This window comes from Mus caroli, chromosome X (genome assembly GCF_900094665.2).
Source record: "Mus caroli chromosome X, CAROLI_EIJ_v1.1, whole genome shotgun sequence".
Taxonomy (NCBI): Eukaryota; Metazoa; Chordata; class Mammalia; order Rodentia; family Muridae; genus Mus; species Mus caroli.
This window is the reverse complement of record NC_034589.1, coordinates 82,461,694-82,480,365: the sequence shown is the minus strand read 5'-3', so window position 1 is coordinate 82,480,365 and position 18,672 is coordinate 82,461,694. Positions and strand designations below refer to the sequence as shown.

Sequence of the window (18,672 nt, the reverse complement as noted above, 5' to 3'; positions counted from 1 at the left end):
AGTAGTCCAGGGCCTAATCTAGTGAGATGAAGAAGCAAACACATATGGTTTTTTAAACAAAACAAAACAAAACACACCACCACCAACAACAACAACAAAAAACCAAAAACATTTGATATGCCAGGCAGTGGTGTCACACACCTTTAATCCCAGCACTTGGAAAGCAGAGGCAGGCAGATTTCTGAGTTTGAGGCCAGCCTGGTCTACAAAGTGAGTTCAAAGACAGCCAGGGCTATACAGAGAAAACCTGGCTTGAAAAAACAAAAACAAACAAACAAACAAAAAAAAACACTTTTGATATGTAATTTTTTCTACGAAAATTTTTAAAAGAAATCGCTAGGTAATTAAATAAGAAGAAGGGTTTATATAAAATTATGGTAACATTTAATAATAAAATCTATAAATATAATATTAACAACATTTTAAGTATTTAGAACATTTACAAGCATAGAATCTATGTATGTCTTCTTTTCCCATATGTCCAACAGTTTTTTGCCAAAACAAATGTTCCCTATATATCACTTGAATATATTATTATAAAAATTTTGAGCACTGCTCCCACAGAAATGGTCAGCTAGCTTTGGAGATCAAATAATATGGTGCCATTATTTCATAGTTAAGAAAGCTAATTTGGAATTAACTTGTTCTAGTCCTCACAATCAATAAGCAGAAAGGATGAATTTTAATACTAATCTGATTTCATACACAGTGCACTTTTTAGAAGATAAGAATTATCTAAGAACATTGCTGTAAATATTTGTAACACTATCAATTATATTTCCCCAGTGTCCTATCAATATGATTTTAATGTATATCTCTCATCACTACATGTTTACCAAGAAGACAAATATATACTTAAGAATGAAACCTCTGTTCTAGCTTCAGCCCTAGGCTGTGAGGTGAAACTGAGACACTTTTACATATGCTAAGAGAAAAACAAAAAAAATGTGTTCAATGTAATGAAACAATGGTTATGGAAAACCATGGAACAATCTATAATATCCATGTGAGGAGATAGCCAAAGGTTTTGGGAACAAGAGAGCATTTGCTTTAAGATTTGAGTTACCACTGCTATGGTAATAGAGCCAAGGGAAAGAAGTTTAATGTATACTATTCTGAACAAACGTGTTATTCAATATTTTGTTCACTTTGCAAATTATAGGACAGAATGTCTGAACTTATAAAACTCTAAAGCATCTCAACAAACTTCCAATAACAGTTTTCCTCATAAGGAACATACTAAAAATGTACGGATTTGTCCCATGGCATCCTCATATGTCAAGAGATTTCTCGACAAAATATTAGTTTCTTTTTAATTAATTAATTAATTAATTACTATTACTATTACTATTACATCCCAAACACTGCCCCCTCCCGGTCTCTCCTCATAGGGTTCCTCCCTCATGTCCCCTCACCTTACCCTCTCAGGAAGCACCTCTCCCTGTATCTCTCCACCCTGGAGCATGCTTTTTTAGAGAATTTTTTCTTAACCAATAGAGAATTATGACATATTTTAGACAATTCAGCAATCCAGAACTACTTCAAAGTAATCCACAGTGATAACTTCTATGTGATCTTTTTCTTTCAATATGTCTTGAATGAAGGATAATTAAGCCCAAACATAAATATTGCAATTATATTTCATCAAAATAAATTTTGTAGATTATATTCGTATAGATTATACTACTGTGTGTTTTTAATAGGTCTGAGAACATCATGGCGAAGTCCATAATACAGTATAACCTCTTTACATTGACCTGTTGGAATTCTCTCTGTAACCCATAATTATTTCTTTGTGCAAATGACCTGGCATCATATTTACCATTCTAATTAGCAACATAACATTTTCTCTACCTCTCTTCTCATTTTAAGAAAAATCTTTCTCATAAAATATGCTGATTATAGTTTGCCCTCCCTATTTGTCTCCCACTTTCTCACCACCTCTTCTGCCCTCCAGATCCACTCCATTTTTATCTCTCACTGGAAAAGAACAGGCTTCTAAGAGATAACAACCAAACACGGCAAAATAAAATATAGTAAGATAAAGCTAAACCTATCATATTGAGATTGGACCTGCTAACCCAGCAAGAAGAAAAGAGTCTGAAGATCAGGCACAAGTCAGAAACCCACTCATTCTCACAGTAATGATTCCCATAAAAATTAGAACCTAATAACTATAGTATATATGTAGAAGACCTGGCGTAGACCTATGTCGGCCCTGTACTTGGGGTTTAAGTTTCTGTGAGTTTCATATGTATCTTGCATAGTTGATTAAGGGTCCTTTTTCTCCAGGTGTCCTTCATACCCTCTGGCTCTTACACTCTTTCCTCCTCCTCTTCTGTGGGATTCCCTGAGCTCTGAGAACAGGAATTTGATGGAGACCTCCAATCTAGACTGTTTCTCCACATAATTACTAACTATGAATCTTTCAGTATCTGTTCCTATCTACTGCTTTAGGAAGTCACTATGGTGATGCAAGGTAAGACACTGATGTATAAGTATAGCAGAATATCATTTGGAATCATTTTATTTATACTTCTTTCTTTAGAGCGATTGTATTTGGTTTCACCATAGGTCTCTATCTAGTCTCTGGTTCTTAATTACTCAAGCAATGTGAGGTATGGGTTCCTGCTCATGGAGTGGGCCTTAAGTCAAATCAGACAATGTTTGGATTCTTCCACAAAATCTGTGCCACCATTGTCCTAGCATGTTTTGAAGGCAGGACAGATTGTAGGTCAATGTTTGTAGTTGAGTTGGTGTCCATGGTTCTGTTTTGGTAGCCTGTGCAGTACTTTCTAGAACCAATGACACTAGAAAAGTGAAGACTTCATGTAGACACAAAATCAAGCTTTCAATCTTCAATGAGTTGTGTAGGCATTGTGCTTAGCACTGAAGCCCTGCTGTCAGTTATTAGCGAGTAACCCTCTGTACTACTGCCTGCATTTTAAATAAAAACAAGATTGTCTCACAACGCCCCTCCTGTTTGACCTCCAATTGCCCCTATCTCAGACTGCTCCAATGTCAGTCCAAACTGTAGCCTCCTTTTCACTGGTTTTTATTGTTGCACACACACACACACACACACACACACACATTCACACAAATATAAGTACAATCTGCGGATTCTACTTTTGTTACTTATCTGTATATGGTTTTAGGGCTTACTGTTTTGTATTAGATAACCAAACAAAGAGCTCATTTTCTGAATGAGGTTAATTCTTCCTCTCTCAGCAGATTTATTTGCCTGTAGGTAGTTCTTTGTCTGGGATTTGGAAAGTGAGATTGCTTCACCCGTCCACATTAGCATTAGTATATCTATTGATATTGTAATTGTTTAGATCATGTTTATGCATGACCCACTTCTCAAAGCTGACTTCTGGGTATTATGGCTCTTACAGTTTTTCTAGCCCTTCCCAAAAGGTCCCTGAGCTAAAGGTGCTGGAATTGTGCTAAAGATGTATATACTAGGGGCTGGCTTCCTCCAATACATTGGTTTCTGTATTGTTTGCAGTTCATAGCACAATTATTTTGATTATAAGTATGTACATATTAAATGTACATCAAATAAAACAGGAAAATAATTTCTGAAATAATGTGCCAGTTATTTTGTAAACCATTCTCTATTCCTTAACAATACCTAATATATAGTTATATTTTTAAACATAACAATAAGAAATTAATATTTCTAAGGTTAATTTGTTATGATTTATGAGTATTACCTCTCACAATATGTGAAGAGAAGGGAATAACATGAAAGCAATGGAAAATAAGTTTTGTCTATGTTTGAGGAATATTTTTTTAGAGGCCTTGATAAATCATTGCATAATTTCATTATTAAATCACATTTTCTAATTTTTCTTTTAAAATATTTTAAACAAATACCACTTATACACTTTGAATCTCTATACATTCATAACCTATTGCTTCTCTAAGATATGCATGGACTTTTTTGCACATGAATCCAGTACATACATTTGCATAGTAAAATTTATATTCTGGAGGTTTTAGCTGTGTATTTAGATGATAGACCTGAAAAGCAAATGCATGTATTTTAAAAACTCTCATAATGGAAAAAGCACTTCTATTTTATAAGAAATAAAACATCCCTGAAAAAGATGGCACTGCTTTTATATTGTCTGGGTGTGATCCTTGGGATTGTGTTCTATAGCAAAATCTTTCAGAGGCTTTGCATGGCTAATACTATCAACTTGAGGGATTCCCTGACTCCAGCAAGTCCCTTATTTGATTATGCTAAAAATCTTCTTCCTCTTACTGAGGGATTAGTAGTTTCCACTCAGAAAAGTGATGCAGCAGTAAAATTTGAAACTATAGAATGATCACTCATCCTAATGATATGTTACTTGGCATCTTTGAATATATGATTATTGCAAATGGTTCATCTGAAATTTAAACAGGTTCTTTTTCTCAATTCAAAATCACATTTGAAAAGTGAAGAGGAAACTGCCATAGTTGAACATGTACTGATTCTAAAGTGAAGCACCATTTCCCCCAATAAAATATTATCTCATCATAAATTTAGGATGTGTTTAAGCTTGATATTTTAATGGCATATCTGGCCAGAATATAATACTTCAAGATGTAATAGCTGCTATTACATAAGATAGCATTTATCTATAAGATGCTATTTATCTCATGTTAATATTAAGACATATTATAATATTATTGTAATCTTAATATTACCATAAACATGGAAATTATACTGCATATTAGAGAAGACATAGGAATATTTATTTTATAACACATAGAGATCATTCATTAATGCCTTTTAGCTACTTTATGATATGTGGTATTTGAATAGAGGCAGGAAATATAAAGATGATATGCCTTTTCTATAAGTTTCAAGTCAATACAAACTATAGTTATCTCTTGAATCTTACATATAATCATTACCTAGAAAACTATGCCACTTATTATATATCCTATAAAGTACATTAGAAATGTAATTAACCATATCTTTCTCTTAGTTTGTCTTATAATAAATTTGTTTTCATTCTATATTTTAAGTTTTCCATTTGCCTTTTAGGATTATTTTTAAAGTTCTAAGATAAAGTTAATTAGGAGAGCTTATCTTTTCACTGGTGCATGCATTTGCTAGACATATGCATATTTCTAGAGTTCTTATTATGTATACCATTTTGTTAACAAATAGCTAAAAACAAATTGTATTATCAAGTAGAGGAATTTGTAGTCTTTTTAAAACATCAAGCATCTTTTCTTTTTAATTTTTTTTTTAGATATTTTCTTCATTTATATTTCAAATGCTATCCCCAAAGCCCCCCTTACCCTCCCCTTGACCTGCTCCCCAACCCATCCACTCCCTCTTCCTTGCCCTGGCATTCCCCTGTACTGGTAGGCTCTATACTGGAAATGTACTGAAAAAGTGCATCATGCATATGACTAAGATATAAAACAATTGGCACCATAGTACTGTTATTGTTTTATGAAAGCTTAATTTTTCTGTCTCTATAAAAGAAAAATAAATGCACCAGCCATGTGGTAAAAATAGTGAAAAAATTGGTTCAGATGATGGAAATAAGTGAGAGATTTCAGGATAGGACTAAGCTCAACTCCTCTCAAAGAAAAAAAAATTTAGTTTTGAATGTCAAGGTACACTAAAATAACCATATTAAAGGATATTTGGAGTGGGAATGGCATATGTTTAAGGTGATTAAACCATCTGTATGGCTAATTGTCTATTCTTAAAATTGGGACTCTACCATTTCTTTGAGACTGGAAGACAGAAACATTATTATTCTTGTGATCATTGTAAATTAAAAGGATGTTTTCTGTGTCCTAAAGAATGCCAAACTTTCCTCAAAGAGGCATAGAATGAATCTACAATGTCAACATTCCTAGAATAAAATGCTCTAGGTAAAAAAAAAAAAAATGGTTGAAACGAACGAACCTTAAATTCTTTTAACAATGTTAGGAATCTAGGATTCTTTTCTTTAATGAATGCTCCTTGAATTATAAGAAACTGTCAGTATTTGCACAAGTCTATATTTGTTGGAGGTACACAACTTTATATATATAGAAAATCAGGTTTCACTTCTTAGAAGCCAGAGCTGAGGCTTAGTAGAGATATCAGAACAGAAGGCTTTGTCTAAAGTCAGTAAAGGAGAGTCTGTTAAACCTCCACACCTACATCTTAAGAACAATGTCAACAATTAATGACTTACATTTATGATCATAAGTTTTGCAAATGTTTTACTTTATTCAGCTTATAATTGCAATCAATACATTCAAATAAAGGTAACCTATGTGTGAAAGGTGAAATATTTGGTTATATAAATGTTGTGAGATCCTCTCAAATGTGTGCCTTTAGAATTTGATTCTGATAACAGATATTGGTGTTAGCTAATGATTAGCCAAATTCACTTTATGTAACACCTTTAGTGGATTTTAATGTCGCAATTCTTAAAAACAAACTCTACCTTTTAACAAGTGTACGATCTTATGAAATCAATGAAATGTATCATTTCAGTTTCCTCATTCAATAAAACAGACATAGGAATCACTTATCTCCCTCAAAAATCTGTCCAAGAGGCATTTATCTCATTTCAGAGGAGTTGTTATAGCTTGTGTTTATTCATACCTGTTAAAATTATATATCTGACACAGTCAATAGATATATGTTAGAAAGAAAATACCAGAATATATGCAAAGTCATGCAAATAGCATCAATACTTGAACTCTTGTGTTCTGATTTTATTTTTTGCAGTGCTAGTATACATTAAATATGATCAAGCATAGGTTCTTAAATGATAGGTGAAATAACATGCCTTTAAATCAGTATTCCGACTACCAACAGACTTGTTTAATACTAAGTCCTCAATTGAAACAACCTGATTATTTTGATGATAAAGAAGAGAACTCTAGAAACAATAATACGTATATGTGCAAGATACAATTGGTTTAGTATTATTCTCATCTAGTCAGAGAATTAAAGTCTAAAGTGGTTCTCCACTAGTACTTTGCAGTGTATGTAAAGAACACTAGATACACTCACCAAGGAAGGATGTAGAAGGAACAATAAAGTGTTTAGAGTAAATACCATACAGAAGACTATTACTTGTTTCTCTGTTTATGGCCAGGGTGGAATAACTGTTTCCATATTAATGTTCAGGTGAGGCCAGAAATACTAAATACTTGGTTAATGCTAATCAGTAAGAAACAAATGCAATAGTACTTGCACCTATTCTCCTACCTCCTAACCAAGACTTGTGTTATATCATTTTGATCTAGTTCAGCAGTGAGTGAAGGTTAAAAATACTATTCACTTCCCATCTTGTTAGGGTTTTCTATGTTTGTATTTATGAATTCATATATTTTATTCATTGCATACCCACTTTTTCTCTTGTTTCTGGCACAAACACTGTGTTTAAATTATATCCTCTTCTTAGAAAATGTGAAACTAATTTATAAATAAATAATGTTTTAAAGAAATAACTTTCTACAATTTTGGAATGCAAATGGTTTTATTTTATGAATTATAATTTATGGCAATCCAGTTTTGATAAAGTTTAACTTTTTTCATTTTTCATTAATCACAATTATGCTTTTAGGATCAGATTCTATCGATAGCAGTACACCTTTTTTTTTGTCTTTTACTTTAATACTCTGTGCAAAAGAAAATGTAATTTCAAGCAAGTGATTTCCTTCCTTGGAATGGCCCTTATAGATGATTTTTATTGGAAAACAATCTGTGCATCAGTATACATCTGAAATCAGAGGAGCTGTAGCTGTGTATCTAGCTCTCTTGCTAAAGGATGTATTGTTACTTTCAACCCCCACCATTACAAATGCTGTAATGAATACCCTGCTATATATCTTATAGACCTGTGTGAAAATTTCTCTGGGATAAATGCCAATTGTGGAATTGCTGTGTCAAAGGGTATGTATATACTTAATTTGACTAAGCAGTAACAGATGGCCAGGCAGATTGCTACCGCCATCTACACTACCACCAGTGGAGCGCTCAGGTTCTTATGTCACCATAACTACGTGGCTGATTCCTTTTATAGTTCATGTATTCCTCCATTATTTGCTTAACTGTTATAGAAAGAAAGAAAGACACCTCATACTTTTTAAAATAGCAATCAATAGAAATCCTTGGCATTATGAAACTAATAAGGCTTAGTTAGAGCTTAAACCTGACAGATGAATTCTCTACTCAAACTGGCTCAAATACTCAGTTGTCTTACAAGGGACAACTGGTGTGTAGTTGATATTTATGAAAACATGTAATGTTTTTCATCCAACAAAAATTAAAATTGTTTTCTTGGTGCTGCTGCTGTTATTTCATACATTTTAATATAGTGATGCAATTTTGTGTACTCTTTGATTTGATACTTATGAAACACAATGTAAGTGTAAATACATGTGATGCTTTCAAAATTGTCAATTTTGAATATCTTAGATCATAAAAATGCAGTTATATTTGGAGAATTTTGTGCAGAAGAACTTGTGATATTCTGTAAAAATTTACAGTGCAGATCCCATTGTATTAACTTTTATCTTATAAAGCGCTGAATAGGAAAACTGTTTTCACTGATCTACTAATTTTAAAACAAAAGAATAGCACCCATGTACATTATTAGAAAGTACTACTAGCTTTTTGCCTGTTAATTTTTCTTACTCTTCATTCGTTTGACTGAAAAATAAATGAAAATGATCTGATGGCAGTCAGTGGTAGAAAAGGCTTTCTTCAATCAAATTATCATGAATTACATAATGTTTCACCATTGGTACTTACTGACCACCCACTATATTAATGGCATTTCTGTTTTTATATGTTCAAATGATAAAAAAAAAAAGCTCATTCCAAGTACAGCTTAAAGGATGGGTACCCATGTTCTTTAAAATAATGCTGGGTAAATAGCAAGAACTCAGCAAATATACACTGACTGGTGTGTAAATTTTTAAATGAAATCTACTATTCTTTAACTCTATACAGGCTTCGTTTTGTCAGTTCTGTGTTCACTGAATTAAGCATTGCACATATATGTTCACACACTTGCTTTTTACCATCTGTTCTCTTGTTATTCTCATTTAGGTATATACACAGACAAAGAATATGGGCTGGTGGTAGTAATTACATTTTACATTATTTTTTTATGAGCTTATTTTCTTTATTGGATATTTTCTTCATTTACATTTCAAATGCTATTCCAAAAGTCCCCTATACCCTCCCTCCCCACCCCCCTCCCTGCTCCCCTGCCCACTCACTCCCACTTCTTGGCCCTGGCTTTTCCATGTACTGGGGCATATAAAGTTTGCTAGACCAAGGGTCCTCTCTTCCCAGTGATGGCCATCTTCTGCTACATATGCAGCTAGAGACATGAGTTCTGGGGGTACTGATTAGTTCATATTATTGTTCCACCTATAGGGTTGCAGACAGCTTCAGCTCTTGGGTACTTTCTCTAGCTCCTACATTGGGGGCCCTGTGTTCCATCCTATAGATGACTGTGAGCATCCACTTCTGTATTTGCCAGGCACTGGCAAAGCCCCACAGGAGACAGCTATATCAGGGTCCTTTCAGCAAAATATTGCTGGCATATGCAATAGTGTCTGTGTTTGGTGGCTGATTATAGGATGGAAACCCGGGTGGGGCAGTCTCTGGATGGTCGATCCTTTCGTCTTAGCTCTAAACTTTGTCTCTGCAACTCCTTCCATGGATATTTTATTCCCTATTCTAGGGAGGAACGAAGTATCCACGAGTTGGTCTTCCTTCCAGATTTTCTTGTGTTTTAGAAGTTGTATCTTGGGTATTCTTGGTTTCTGGGCTAATATCCACTTATCAGTGAGTGCATATCAAGTGACTTCTTTTGTGATTGGGTTACCTCACTCAGGATGATATCCTCCAGATACATCCATTTGACCAAGAATTTCATAAATTCATTGTTTTTAATAGCTGAGTAGTACTCCATTGTGTAAATGCACCACATTTTCTGTATCCATTCCTCTGTTGAGGGACATCTGGGTTCTTTCCAGCTTCTGGCTATTATAAATAGGGCTGCTCTGAACATAGTGGAGCATGTGTCCTTAATACCAGTTGGAACATCTTCTGAGTATGTGCCCAGGAAAGGTATTGCTGGATCTACCCATAGTACTATGTCTAGTTTTCTGAGGAACTGCCAGACTGATTTCCAGAGTGGTTGTACAAGCATGCAATCCCACCAGCAATGGAGGAGTGTTCCTCTTTCTCCACATCCTCGCCAGCATCTGCTGTCACCTGAATATTTGATCCTAGCCATTCTGATTGGTGTGAGGTGGAATCTCAGGGTTGTTTTGATTTGCATTTCCCTAATGAATCCCCATCAAAATTCCAACTCAATTCTTCAATGAATTAGAAAGAGCAATCTGCAAATTCATCTTCAATAACAAAAAACCTAGGATAGCAAAAACTCTTCTCAACAATAATAGAACCTCTGGGGGAATCTCCATGCCTGACCTCAAGCTGTACTACAGAGCAATTGTGATAAAAACTGCATGGTACTGGTACAGTGACAGACAGGCAGAACAATGAAATAGAATTGAAGACCCATAAATGAACCCACACAACTTTGGTCACCTGATCTTTGACAAGGGAGCTAAAATCATCCAGTGGAAAAAAAAAGACAGCATTTTCAACAAATGGTGCTGGCAAAACTGGAGGTTATCCTGTAGAAGAATGCGAAGTGATCCATTCTTTTCTCCTTGTACAAAGCTCAAGTCCAAATGGATCAAAGTCCTCCACGTAAAACCACAGACACTGAAATTTATAGAGGAGAAAGTGGGGAAAACCCTCAAATATGTGGGCACAGGGGAAAAATTCCTAAACAGAACAGCAATGGCCTGCGTTGTATGATCAAGAATCGACAAATGGTAACTCATAAAATTGTAAAGCTTCTGTAGGGCAAGAGATACTGTCAGTAAGACAAAAAGGCCACCAACAGATTGGGAAAGAATTTTTACCAATCCTAAATCTGATAGGGGACTAATATCCAATATATACAAAGAGCTCAAGAAGCTGAACTCCAGAAATTCAAATAACCTCATTAAAAATGGGGTACAGAGCTAAGTAAAGAATTCTCAACCGAGGAATTCTGAAAGGCTGAGAAGCACCTGAAAAAATGTTCAACATTTTACATTATAAAACTGCATCCTTCTTTTGTTTTGTGAAGCATGTTCATTACTATCTAAAGCACATATTTTGTAATCAAATATTCTCTCACATTTTTCACTTTTAAACATGTACATATATGGATATGGAAGCAAGGCCAAGATAGCCACAAAACTTGTTCTGAGGAGATATGAATTATTTTAGAATGAATAACTAATATCTCCTCCTAAATTAGTTTTTCAATGTTAATGCATAAGCCTCTCAATGTTAGAAAGAATTTATGGTACCCCTTTGGTTGCGTTGTTGCTTGCTTACTTGCTCATTAATAACTTTAAATGGGTAAGCATTGGATGGATATATTGTGCAAAACAATAAGTTTGAGTCATGTTAGTTAATAATTTTGATGACAATCCTACTGACAAAATTCACAAACAAGCTCTATCTTCAGAAACATTAGGAAAAAATGGATTTTAAATTTCATGCCTCTATTGTTAACATTGGGGATTAGAAATCTACTCATTCTTGATGGAGAATGACTGGAGAAGATCAGAAAAGTAGGCAAGGTTTTGTGGGGGGGGGAATATTGAAATACAGGTGGTTAAACCTAAATAATTCTCAGTTTAGTACCAAAATGAACCAAAGGGAGGATGAGCATATAGAAGAAATACCTAATATATGTAAGGTTTGAACTCATAAAATACTAAGAATTTTAAACTAATTTTTGAAAGGAATGGAGCATTATATCCATGATGTGCTGTCTACCTTGTTACCTTTCTGGTTATCCTGATCTTTATTGACATAGCCAGTGAATTTTCATGGAGCCTTTTCTCTTGCTATTTTATTTCTGTATTTATAGTCTCATCAACTTGTATAATCTTCATAACTTTAAATACAATAATGACATTCTGATGCCAGCAAATCTTCCTATGCAACTCAAACTCCTATCCATTTTCATCCATCGATGTGTATCTTACAATTTCCTACTTAATCTCTCTATTTGTGCATCCCATTTCACATGTCAGCCCTAAACTTTATTTTCTTCAGATCCTAATCCCATGGCTCACAATGCTTAACTGGCCACACATAGTTCTACACTTGCTGTGTCTGTTTGGATGGCTTCCTGTCTTCTCTCTTCTTTTCACACTCTACCTCTAGTAAATGTAATGCAGCATGGTGACACATCCAGAAATATTACTGCACCAACCTTTCAAGTGATCTAAAAGATCGTGTTCTCTCTCTATGTCTCTAAATGCCTGTTGTTACACAGAAATTAGATTTCTTTTTTTACATACCAGAATGTGTTTGTTTGTTGTGTATCCAGTTTTATAATGGCTTCTGTTTAATTCAGGAAAAAAAGTCAGAGTCTTTAAAAGTAACTAACAAGACTTTCTACAATAAGGCCTCTCATTTCATTTCTTGGTACAACCACTTTCAACTTCACTCAATTATGTTGTTTTACATATGTTTCCCATAGGTATGTGGGTGCCTTTGGGAATGCACAATGCTTTCTCTCATTTGAAATTGCATGCACAATCTGACTTTATCTTCTATATTTGCTTGCATAGCTCCTCCCTTGGTTGGTGAAATTTAAAATTCAAAGAACCCTTTCTTAGTCCCATTATAATGTTGTTTGTCCCTTAGTCTTTACCATCCTAAAATATACTAGAAACTCAATTTCTTTTAATAATTATACTATATCTATACAAGAATAAAAGAAATGTCTTATAGTAAAGACATTTTCAAATTTGATCATAGATAATCCCCATATCTCTAGTATACTATGTAATCGATGATGCTAAACACTTCTAGAATAAATAAGAAAATCCCAGTGATATCAAGGAAATATATTTCATTCCTTGTGCTTATAATTACACAACCTAAAATCATTCAATATAACATTCTATTTCTGTCAACAAAAGATGAAATTGTGCATTGATGAATGCTGATTTAGAAATATAATGAATTAATCGAGATTAGGAGCCGGCGTGGTGGTGCACACCTTTAATCCCAGCACTCGGGAGGCAGAGGCAGGTTGATTTCTGAGTTTCGAGGACAGCCTGGTCTACAAAGTCAGTTCCAGGAAGCCAGGGCTATACAGAGAAACCCTGTCTCAAAAGAAAACAAAACAAAACAAGAGAGAGAGAGAGAGAGAGAGAGAGAGATTGGGAGATCTATGATGATGGTGTGTAGATATTTTACTGTTTTAAACTATTTTAATATTAGTATTTATTACAATTGTGTTTTAGGATATTTTAAAGGCTCATGTGTTTATGACATAAAAATGAGGTATTTATTAAGTGACTCGAGACATAGACTTTAATTTTAAATATCCTAGTAGAAATTTATTGGACAATTTATCATAATAATTAATGAATGGACAGAGGAAGGAGAGGTTATACTATTTTCACTTTTTGTGTATGTTTAAAATTTTTCACAATTAAAATTATTGAACATATGAATCAGTAGTGTCTCTTTAATCATAACATGTTTCATACTGCTATTATTTTTATTACACTAATTAAAAACTCAATGGGATCTTCAACACCATGATGTAATTAAACTTAAAATGATAAAGGTAGAAAATGTTCTGTAATGCCAGTTATAAAGTAAGTATTTAAGGTGGCAAACAATATAGTTACTTTAAAACTATGGCTTTCTCTCTTAAAAAATGACCACATTTTGAGTCATGGTTAATAATTAATATGAAAGGATAAATTATAAGTACACATTTAAAACTGTATCATAAATATTCTAAAGGTTATCCTACAAAAGTGTTTAGATATACTAGCAATAACTATCCAATTTGATTAACCAAAAAACTGTCATTTAAGCTATATATTACTGCATATAGGATTAAAATATAAATATCAAAATGTCTAAATATATTTTAAATGAAAGAATATTACTTATTTTGATCATAGATAGATATAGATGTAAATTATGTAATGTTGATACATAAGCAATGAAACACCATTAGGTGAGTAAGTTCTGAATCATGAGTCATTTTGATGATAAACCATAGAGGAGAAATAGATGAGGTCATGAATATAATATTTTTAAAAATGGTCTCATCCAATAAAATATAGAGACAGTTATTATAAATAGTACAGTTACATAAAAAATTACACATAAATCTGGTACAAGGTTAAGATATACTTAGGAATCTTTGAAAATCTACAGGATGGTAATAACAGCAAAATATTAATTGGATAATTTAACAGTTATTCCATGAGATAATTTCTTCTTAGTATTAAAAATATTCTCAGATTATAAAAAACATAGTGAGTGAAGAGCTATTTTGTTTTTTTTAATACTTGATTATTATACAATCACTTGTTTTTAATTTTTGTTTTTACTCAAATATTGTCAAGAAGTCCTCAACCTGATAACTCCTGAAGAATTTTGGAGTTTAATTACAACTGGAGCTCATTTGAATAAAATTAAATAATCTCCCATAGCCTAAAAGCTGCTTTATCCCACATTCTAATATGGGCTTATATGGAAATTATTACATATCACTTCCAAACCTGGCTTTGCTTTGTACTCTAGAATCTTTCACTATTACATAATGTAATGTAATATTAGTTCTTTGAGAATTTCATATATGTATATAATATAATTTTATCTAATTCACCTCCAATAACACATTCCAATTTCTCCCATATCCTTCCCCTTCATTCTCTTAACTATTAAAAAAAATCACTTGAATCCAATTAGTGTTGACCATATACAAATAGGTATGGAGCCATCCATTGGAGCATTGTCAACCTACCAGGGACTGCACCTTGAGAAGAAAACTAACTCTCTCTCCTCTACCATCCACCAAATATCAACAACTTTTAGCTAGGGGGTGAGGTTCCTGTGTCCCTTTCCATCTATTATAGAATGTTATATGTCTTGATCTTGTGCAGGTATTATCTAGGCAATCACAGTTGCTATGAGTTAATGATTATAACAGTCTGTCATATGGAGGACACACTGTTTCACCCCATTTTACTTGGACCTCTCACACATAAAAATCATCCCATACTCTTCTATTGTGATGTTTCTTTAACCTTAAGGGAAAGATATGTACTGACCATGTTCCATTTAGACCACATGTACCTGTTTTCTGCACTTTAACCAGTTGGGAGACTCTGTATTTACTGTTGTCTACTGCACACGGAAACTTTTCAAGTGAGGACTGAAAAATTCTATAATTTATTTTCATGATAAGTTTCAGAGTTTCACTCCATAACATTAAGATCGTTGATCCATTTGGAATTGATGTTATTCTTCTCATGTGGTTGCAATTCCCTTCAGCTCCTTCAGTTCTTCCCTAGCTCTTACATTGGAGTCTCTGGGCTCAATGGATGGTTGACTATGAGTATCTGCATCTGTATTTGTCAGGTACTGGCAGAACTTTATTTTTTCTATCTTATTAGTACTATCTTCTCAGAAAATAACACCAACCTCAAATTTGATGCTACATAGAAATTTGAAATGAAATGGCTAAGCAAAAATTCAGAGGGACTGTCACAATTCTTTGCATGGGTACTGGAATCCGTTGGTATTTGAGAACATAACTGGCTGTAATATTCAAAGTAAAGCAGCAAATGTCATGCACATTGGAATGCTAGCATAGGTTTTAGCCCTTTAAGTGTGATAAGGAGACACAATAGAAGAAAAATATAATAATAAAACGTATTCTGCTACAGGAGAGAAACCCAGGTCAAATATTTGTGACCATTATAGCAAAAAAAACTCAGAACAAATTTTCTCTAGAGAACAAATAGTTACAATGCTAGTCATATTACAGGAACTTTCATCTAATTCATTGCATCTTAAGTAGCTATAGAAACTGTTCAGCATTAAAAGATACATTTTAATATTGTACACAGCCAAGATATCCAAGTTGTCCATGATGGCCTGCCCTCTACATAAGCTCCTAATTTGCAATGGTACTGTTCATGTCATTCCACTCTGATAAAGTGCTAGTCAATATTGAAACAATTGATTCCATGAATCACTAATAGATACAACCCATGTCTTGTATACCTAGGAAATGCGTTATAGTTTGTTTCAACAAACCATTATGAAACACCCAATATTTCTTTTCAAGATACAATGTGCTGTAGAAGAAAGGTTATGATAGGCTTTGTAAGAACTATAATAACCATCCCTACCTTTTTCTATATAAACATAGCTTAGTATTTGGATTTCTTATAATATTAGTTTAGTTTGGAAAAGCTTAAACAAGATAGTTTAAGAAAAGATACTTACTTTATGACCTGTTAGGTATCAGGTCTTATTCTTTTTATAGTATTTTTATAATTTAACATTTTTCATATAATATATAGTGATCATTTTCCTCCTCCCCTAGCTCTTTCCAGATTCTAATTTCTCCCCCCCAACAAAAGCATATGTATGCTCTCTCTGTTTATTCTTTCTCAACAAAAAATAAGACAAAATTAAAATGAAAGTAAAAACAAGGACAAAAATCCCAATGAGACAGAAAACTCACAAACAAACAAACAAACATATGAAACAGAAAAACAAACAAACAAACAAAAAACACACAAATAACCATAGAGTCCATTTTGTGTTGGCTTCTGGGCTTGAAGCCTACCCAGGAGCATAATGCTCAAGGGCATTCCAATAGAGAAATTTGGTTTTCCCTTTGACGACAGGTATCAATTTCAAATAGCTTCTCGTTTAAGGGTGGGGCCATTTGTTTACTTATCTCTATCAATACTGCATTGTCATCTGTCTTGAGTCTCTGCAGATCTAATGTGTGCTGCCAGGGTCTCTATGAGTTCTTCACATGTGAATTTATTCTTAGATGATTTTTTTTCTATGCATAATAATATGATGAAAAATGCAAATAAGTTAAGGTAGGAAATGTTCAAGCGGTACTCTAAGAAATTGTGAAAATTGAAATGATTTACTGAATTCTTAAACTGTTTTTACACAAGCAATATATACGATGCAGCATAACTTAACTTTAAGGAAAAATGACAGGGGAAAAATAAAAATAAAATGAGACTTTTAAGATAATATATCTGTATGCAGCTCTGACTCTTGTGATTAGTATTAGGTATTATTCTCCATTTTTTTCATTAAAATCTTTAAGGACAGAGCTCAAATCCTATTTTCTTAAATTCGTGTGTGTGTGTGTGTGTGTGTGTGTTTGTGTATAATAGAACCTCTTTTATCTTGTCAACCAGTCAAGTACTATGACATTGTAAAATAAATGCACAATATATGTACAGGTAAAATTGCTGTCTATTGGACCTTCTCTGACATGTGTTTTAATTAAATATCAATGTGGATATGCCTAGCAATTGTTTCATTCTATAATCTTAATTCTCATCATGATGTTGTCATTTATAAATGATTATTATTATTCCATGCATTTCTATAGTATATGGAAAATTATGGACACCTAACACACATGTACACACACACACACACACACACACACACACACACACAAACACAGAAGAAGGAGTAGAGGGAGAATGAGACAGAAGGAGGAGGAGAACGGAAAGTATTTCCTTATCATCACCTCTTATGTAAGACATTTCAAGCATGAACAAAAATAACAATTTAAAAAACTGTCTTGATATAAAATCTGCTTGAAAGATATTCATAGCACCCCAGAGTTACACTATTCATGGGTTACCATGGAACTAAATTTAAGTAATTTGGTCCTGCTGCTCTATCCTGCAAGTCTCTGTTCTTAATTACTAAACCCTTAGGAATCTAAAATGTTGACTGCTACTCAAATATGAGAACAAGTATTAAAATCATGTTTTCTGAAATTATTTTACTATTAAAACAAAACAATAATGTATAGCTATATAGTCACTTTTAAAACTTGGCTTATTCATTTTCACTTAGGAAGCAGAGCTGGTGCTAAATAAAGCAAAGAGTATTCAACCACAGTGGCAAAAATGAGGTTTAACGTTTGCATCAGCATTAATAGATTCATACTACAAAATCATAATATTTCTTAATTTGGATATTTTAAAATTAATCATCTAATGACAAAATTAGTACATATTTTAGTAACTTGGGGCTCATGACAAAGAAATATTACTTTGTCCCTACATGTATATGTCAACTTGCATACTTCTTAAATATTAATATTTGTAAATAGTTACAAATCTATCCTCAAGAAAATAAACTAGGATACCAATTATTTGAAATTCAGCCTTATGAGACAATAAATGAAAATTTGTAATTAGCTATTGGGAAATATTTTTCATTAGAAACGATCTCATAATTTATTAGTGTGAGAACATACAGCAACAATAGTCTATTTCTGTTGGCTAACAAATAAGAAAATGAATGAAGTTGCCTAAGCCCCGTCAATTAATTCTGAGAAGAGCAAAGGCTCAACCTCAGATTTAAAATATATATGTATATGTGCATATATATATATATATATATATTTCACAATGTAAATAAATAACATTTCTAATTAAGTAATTAATTTTACATTTGAATAATATACAAATATACAAATATTTGTTATATTCCAGGCCACTATGCGAATTAAGAAA

The 18,672-nt window shown here is 33.1% G+C and overlaps 1 protein-coding gene across 2 annotated transcripts in view; it reads left to right on the top strand.

The window, feature by feature from the left end:
* Il1rapl1 (interleukin 1 receptor accessory protein like 1) overlaps positions 1-18,672 on the top strand; it is a 1,320,182-nt gene that overhangs the window by 579,310 nt on the left and 722,200 nt on the right. The window contains exon 1 of one of the 2 annotated variants that reach the window (XM_029473014.1): positions 2,435-2,479. The exons of the other annotated variant lie outside the window; for it this stretch is intronic. Within the exon in view, the coding sequence (XP_029328874.1) occupies positions 2,467-2,479 (13 nt within the window). The 5' untranslated portion in view covers positions 2,435-2,466. Of the gene's footprint in view, positions 1-2,434; positions 2,480-18,672 lie in introns of those variants that run through there. 2 annotated transcript variants of the gene reach the window in all.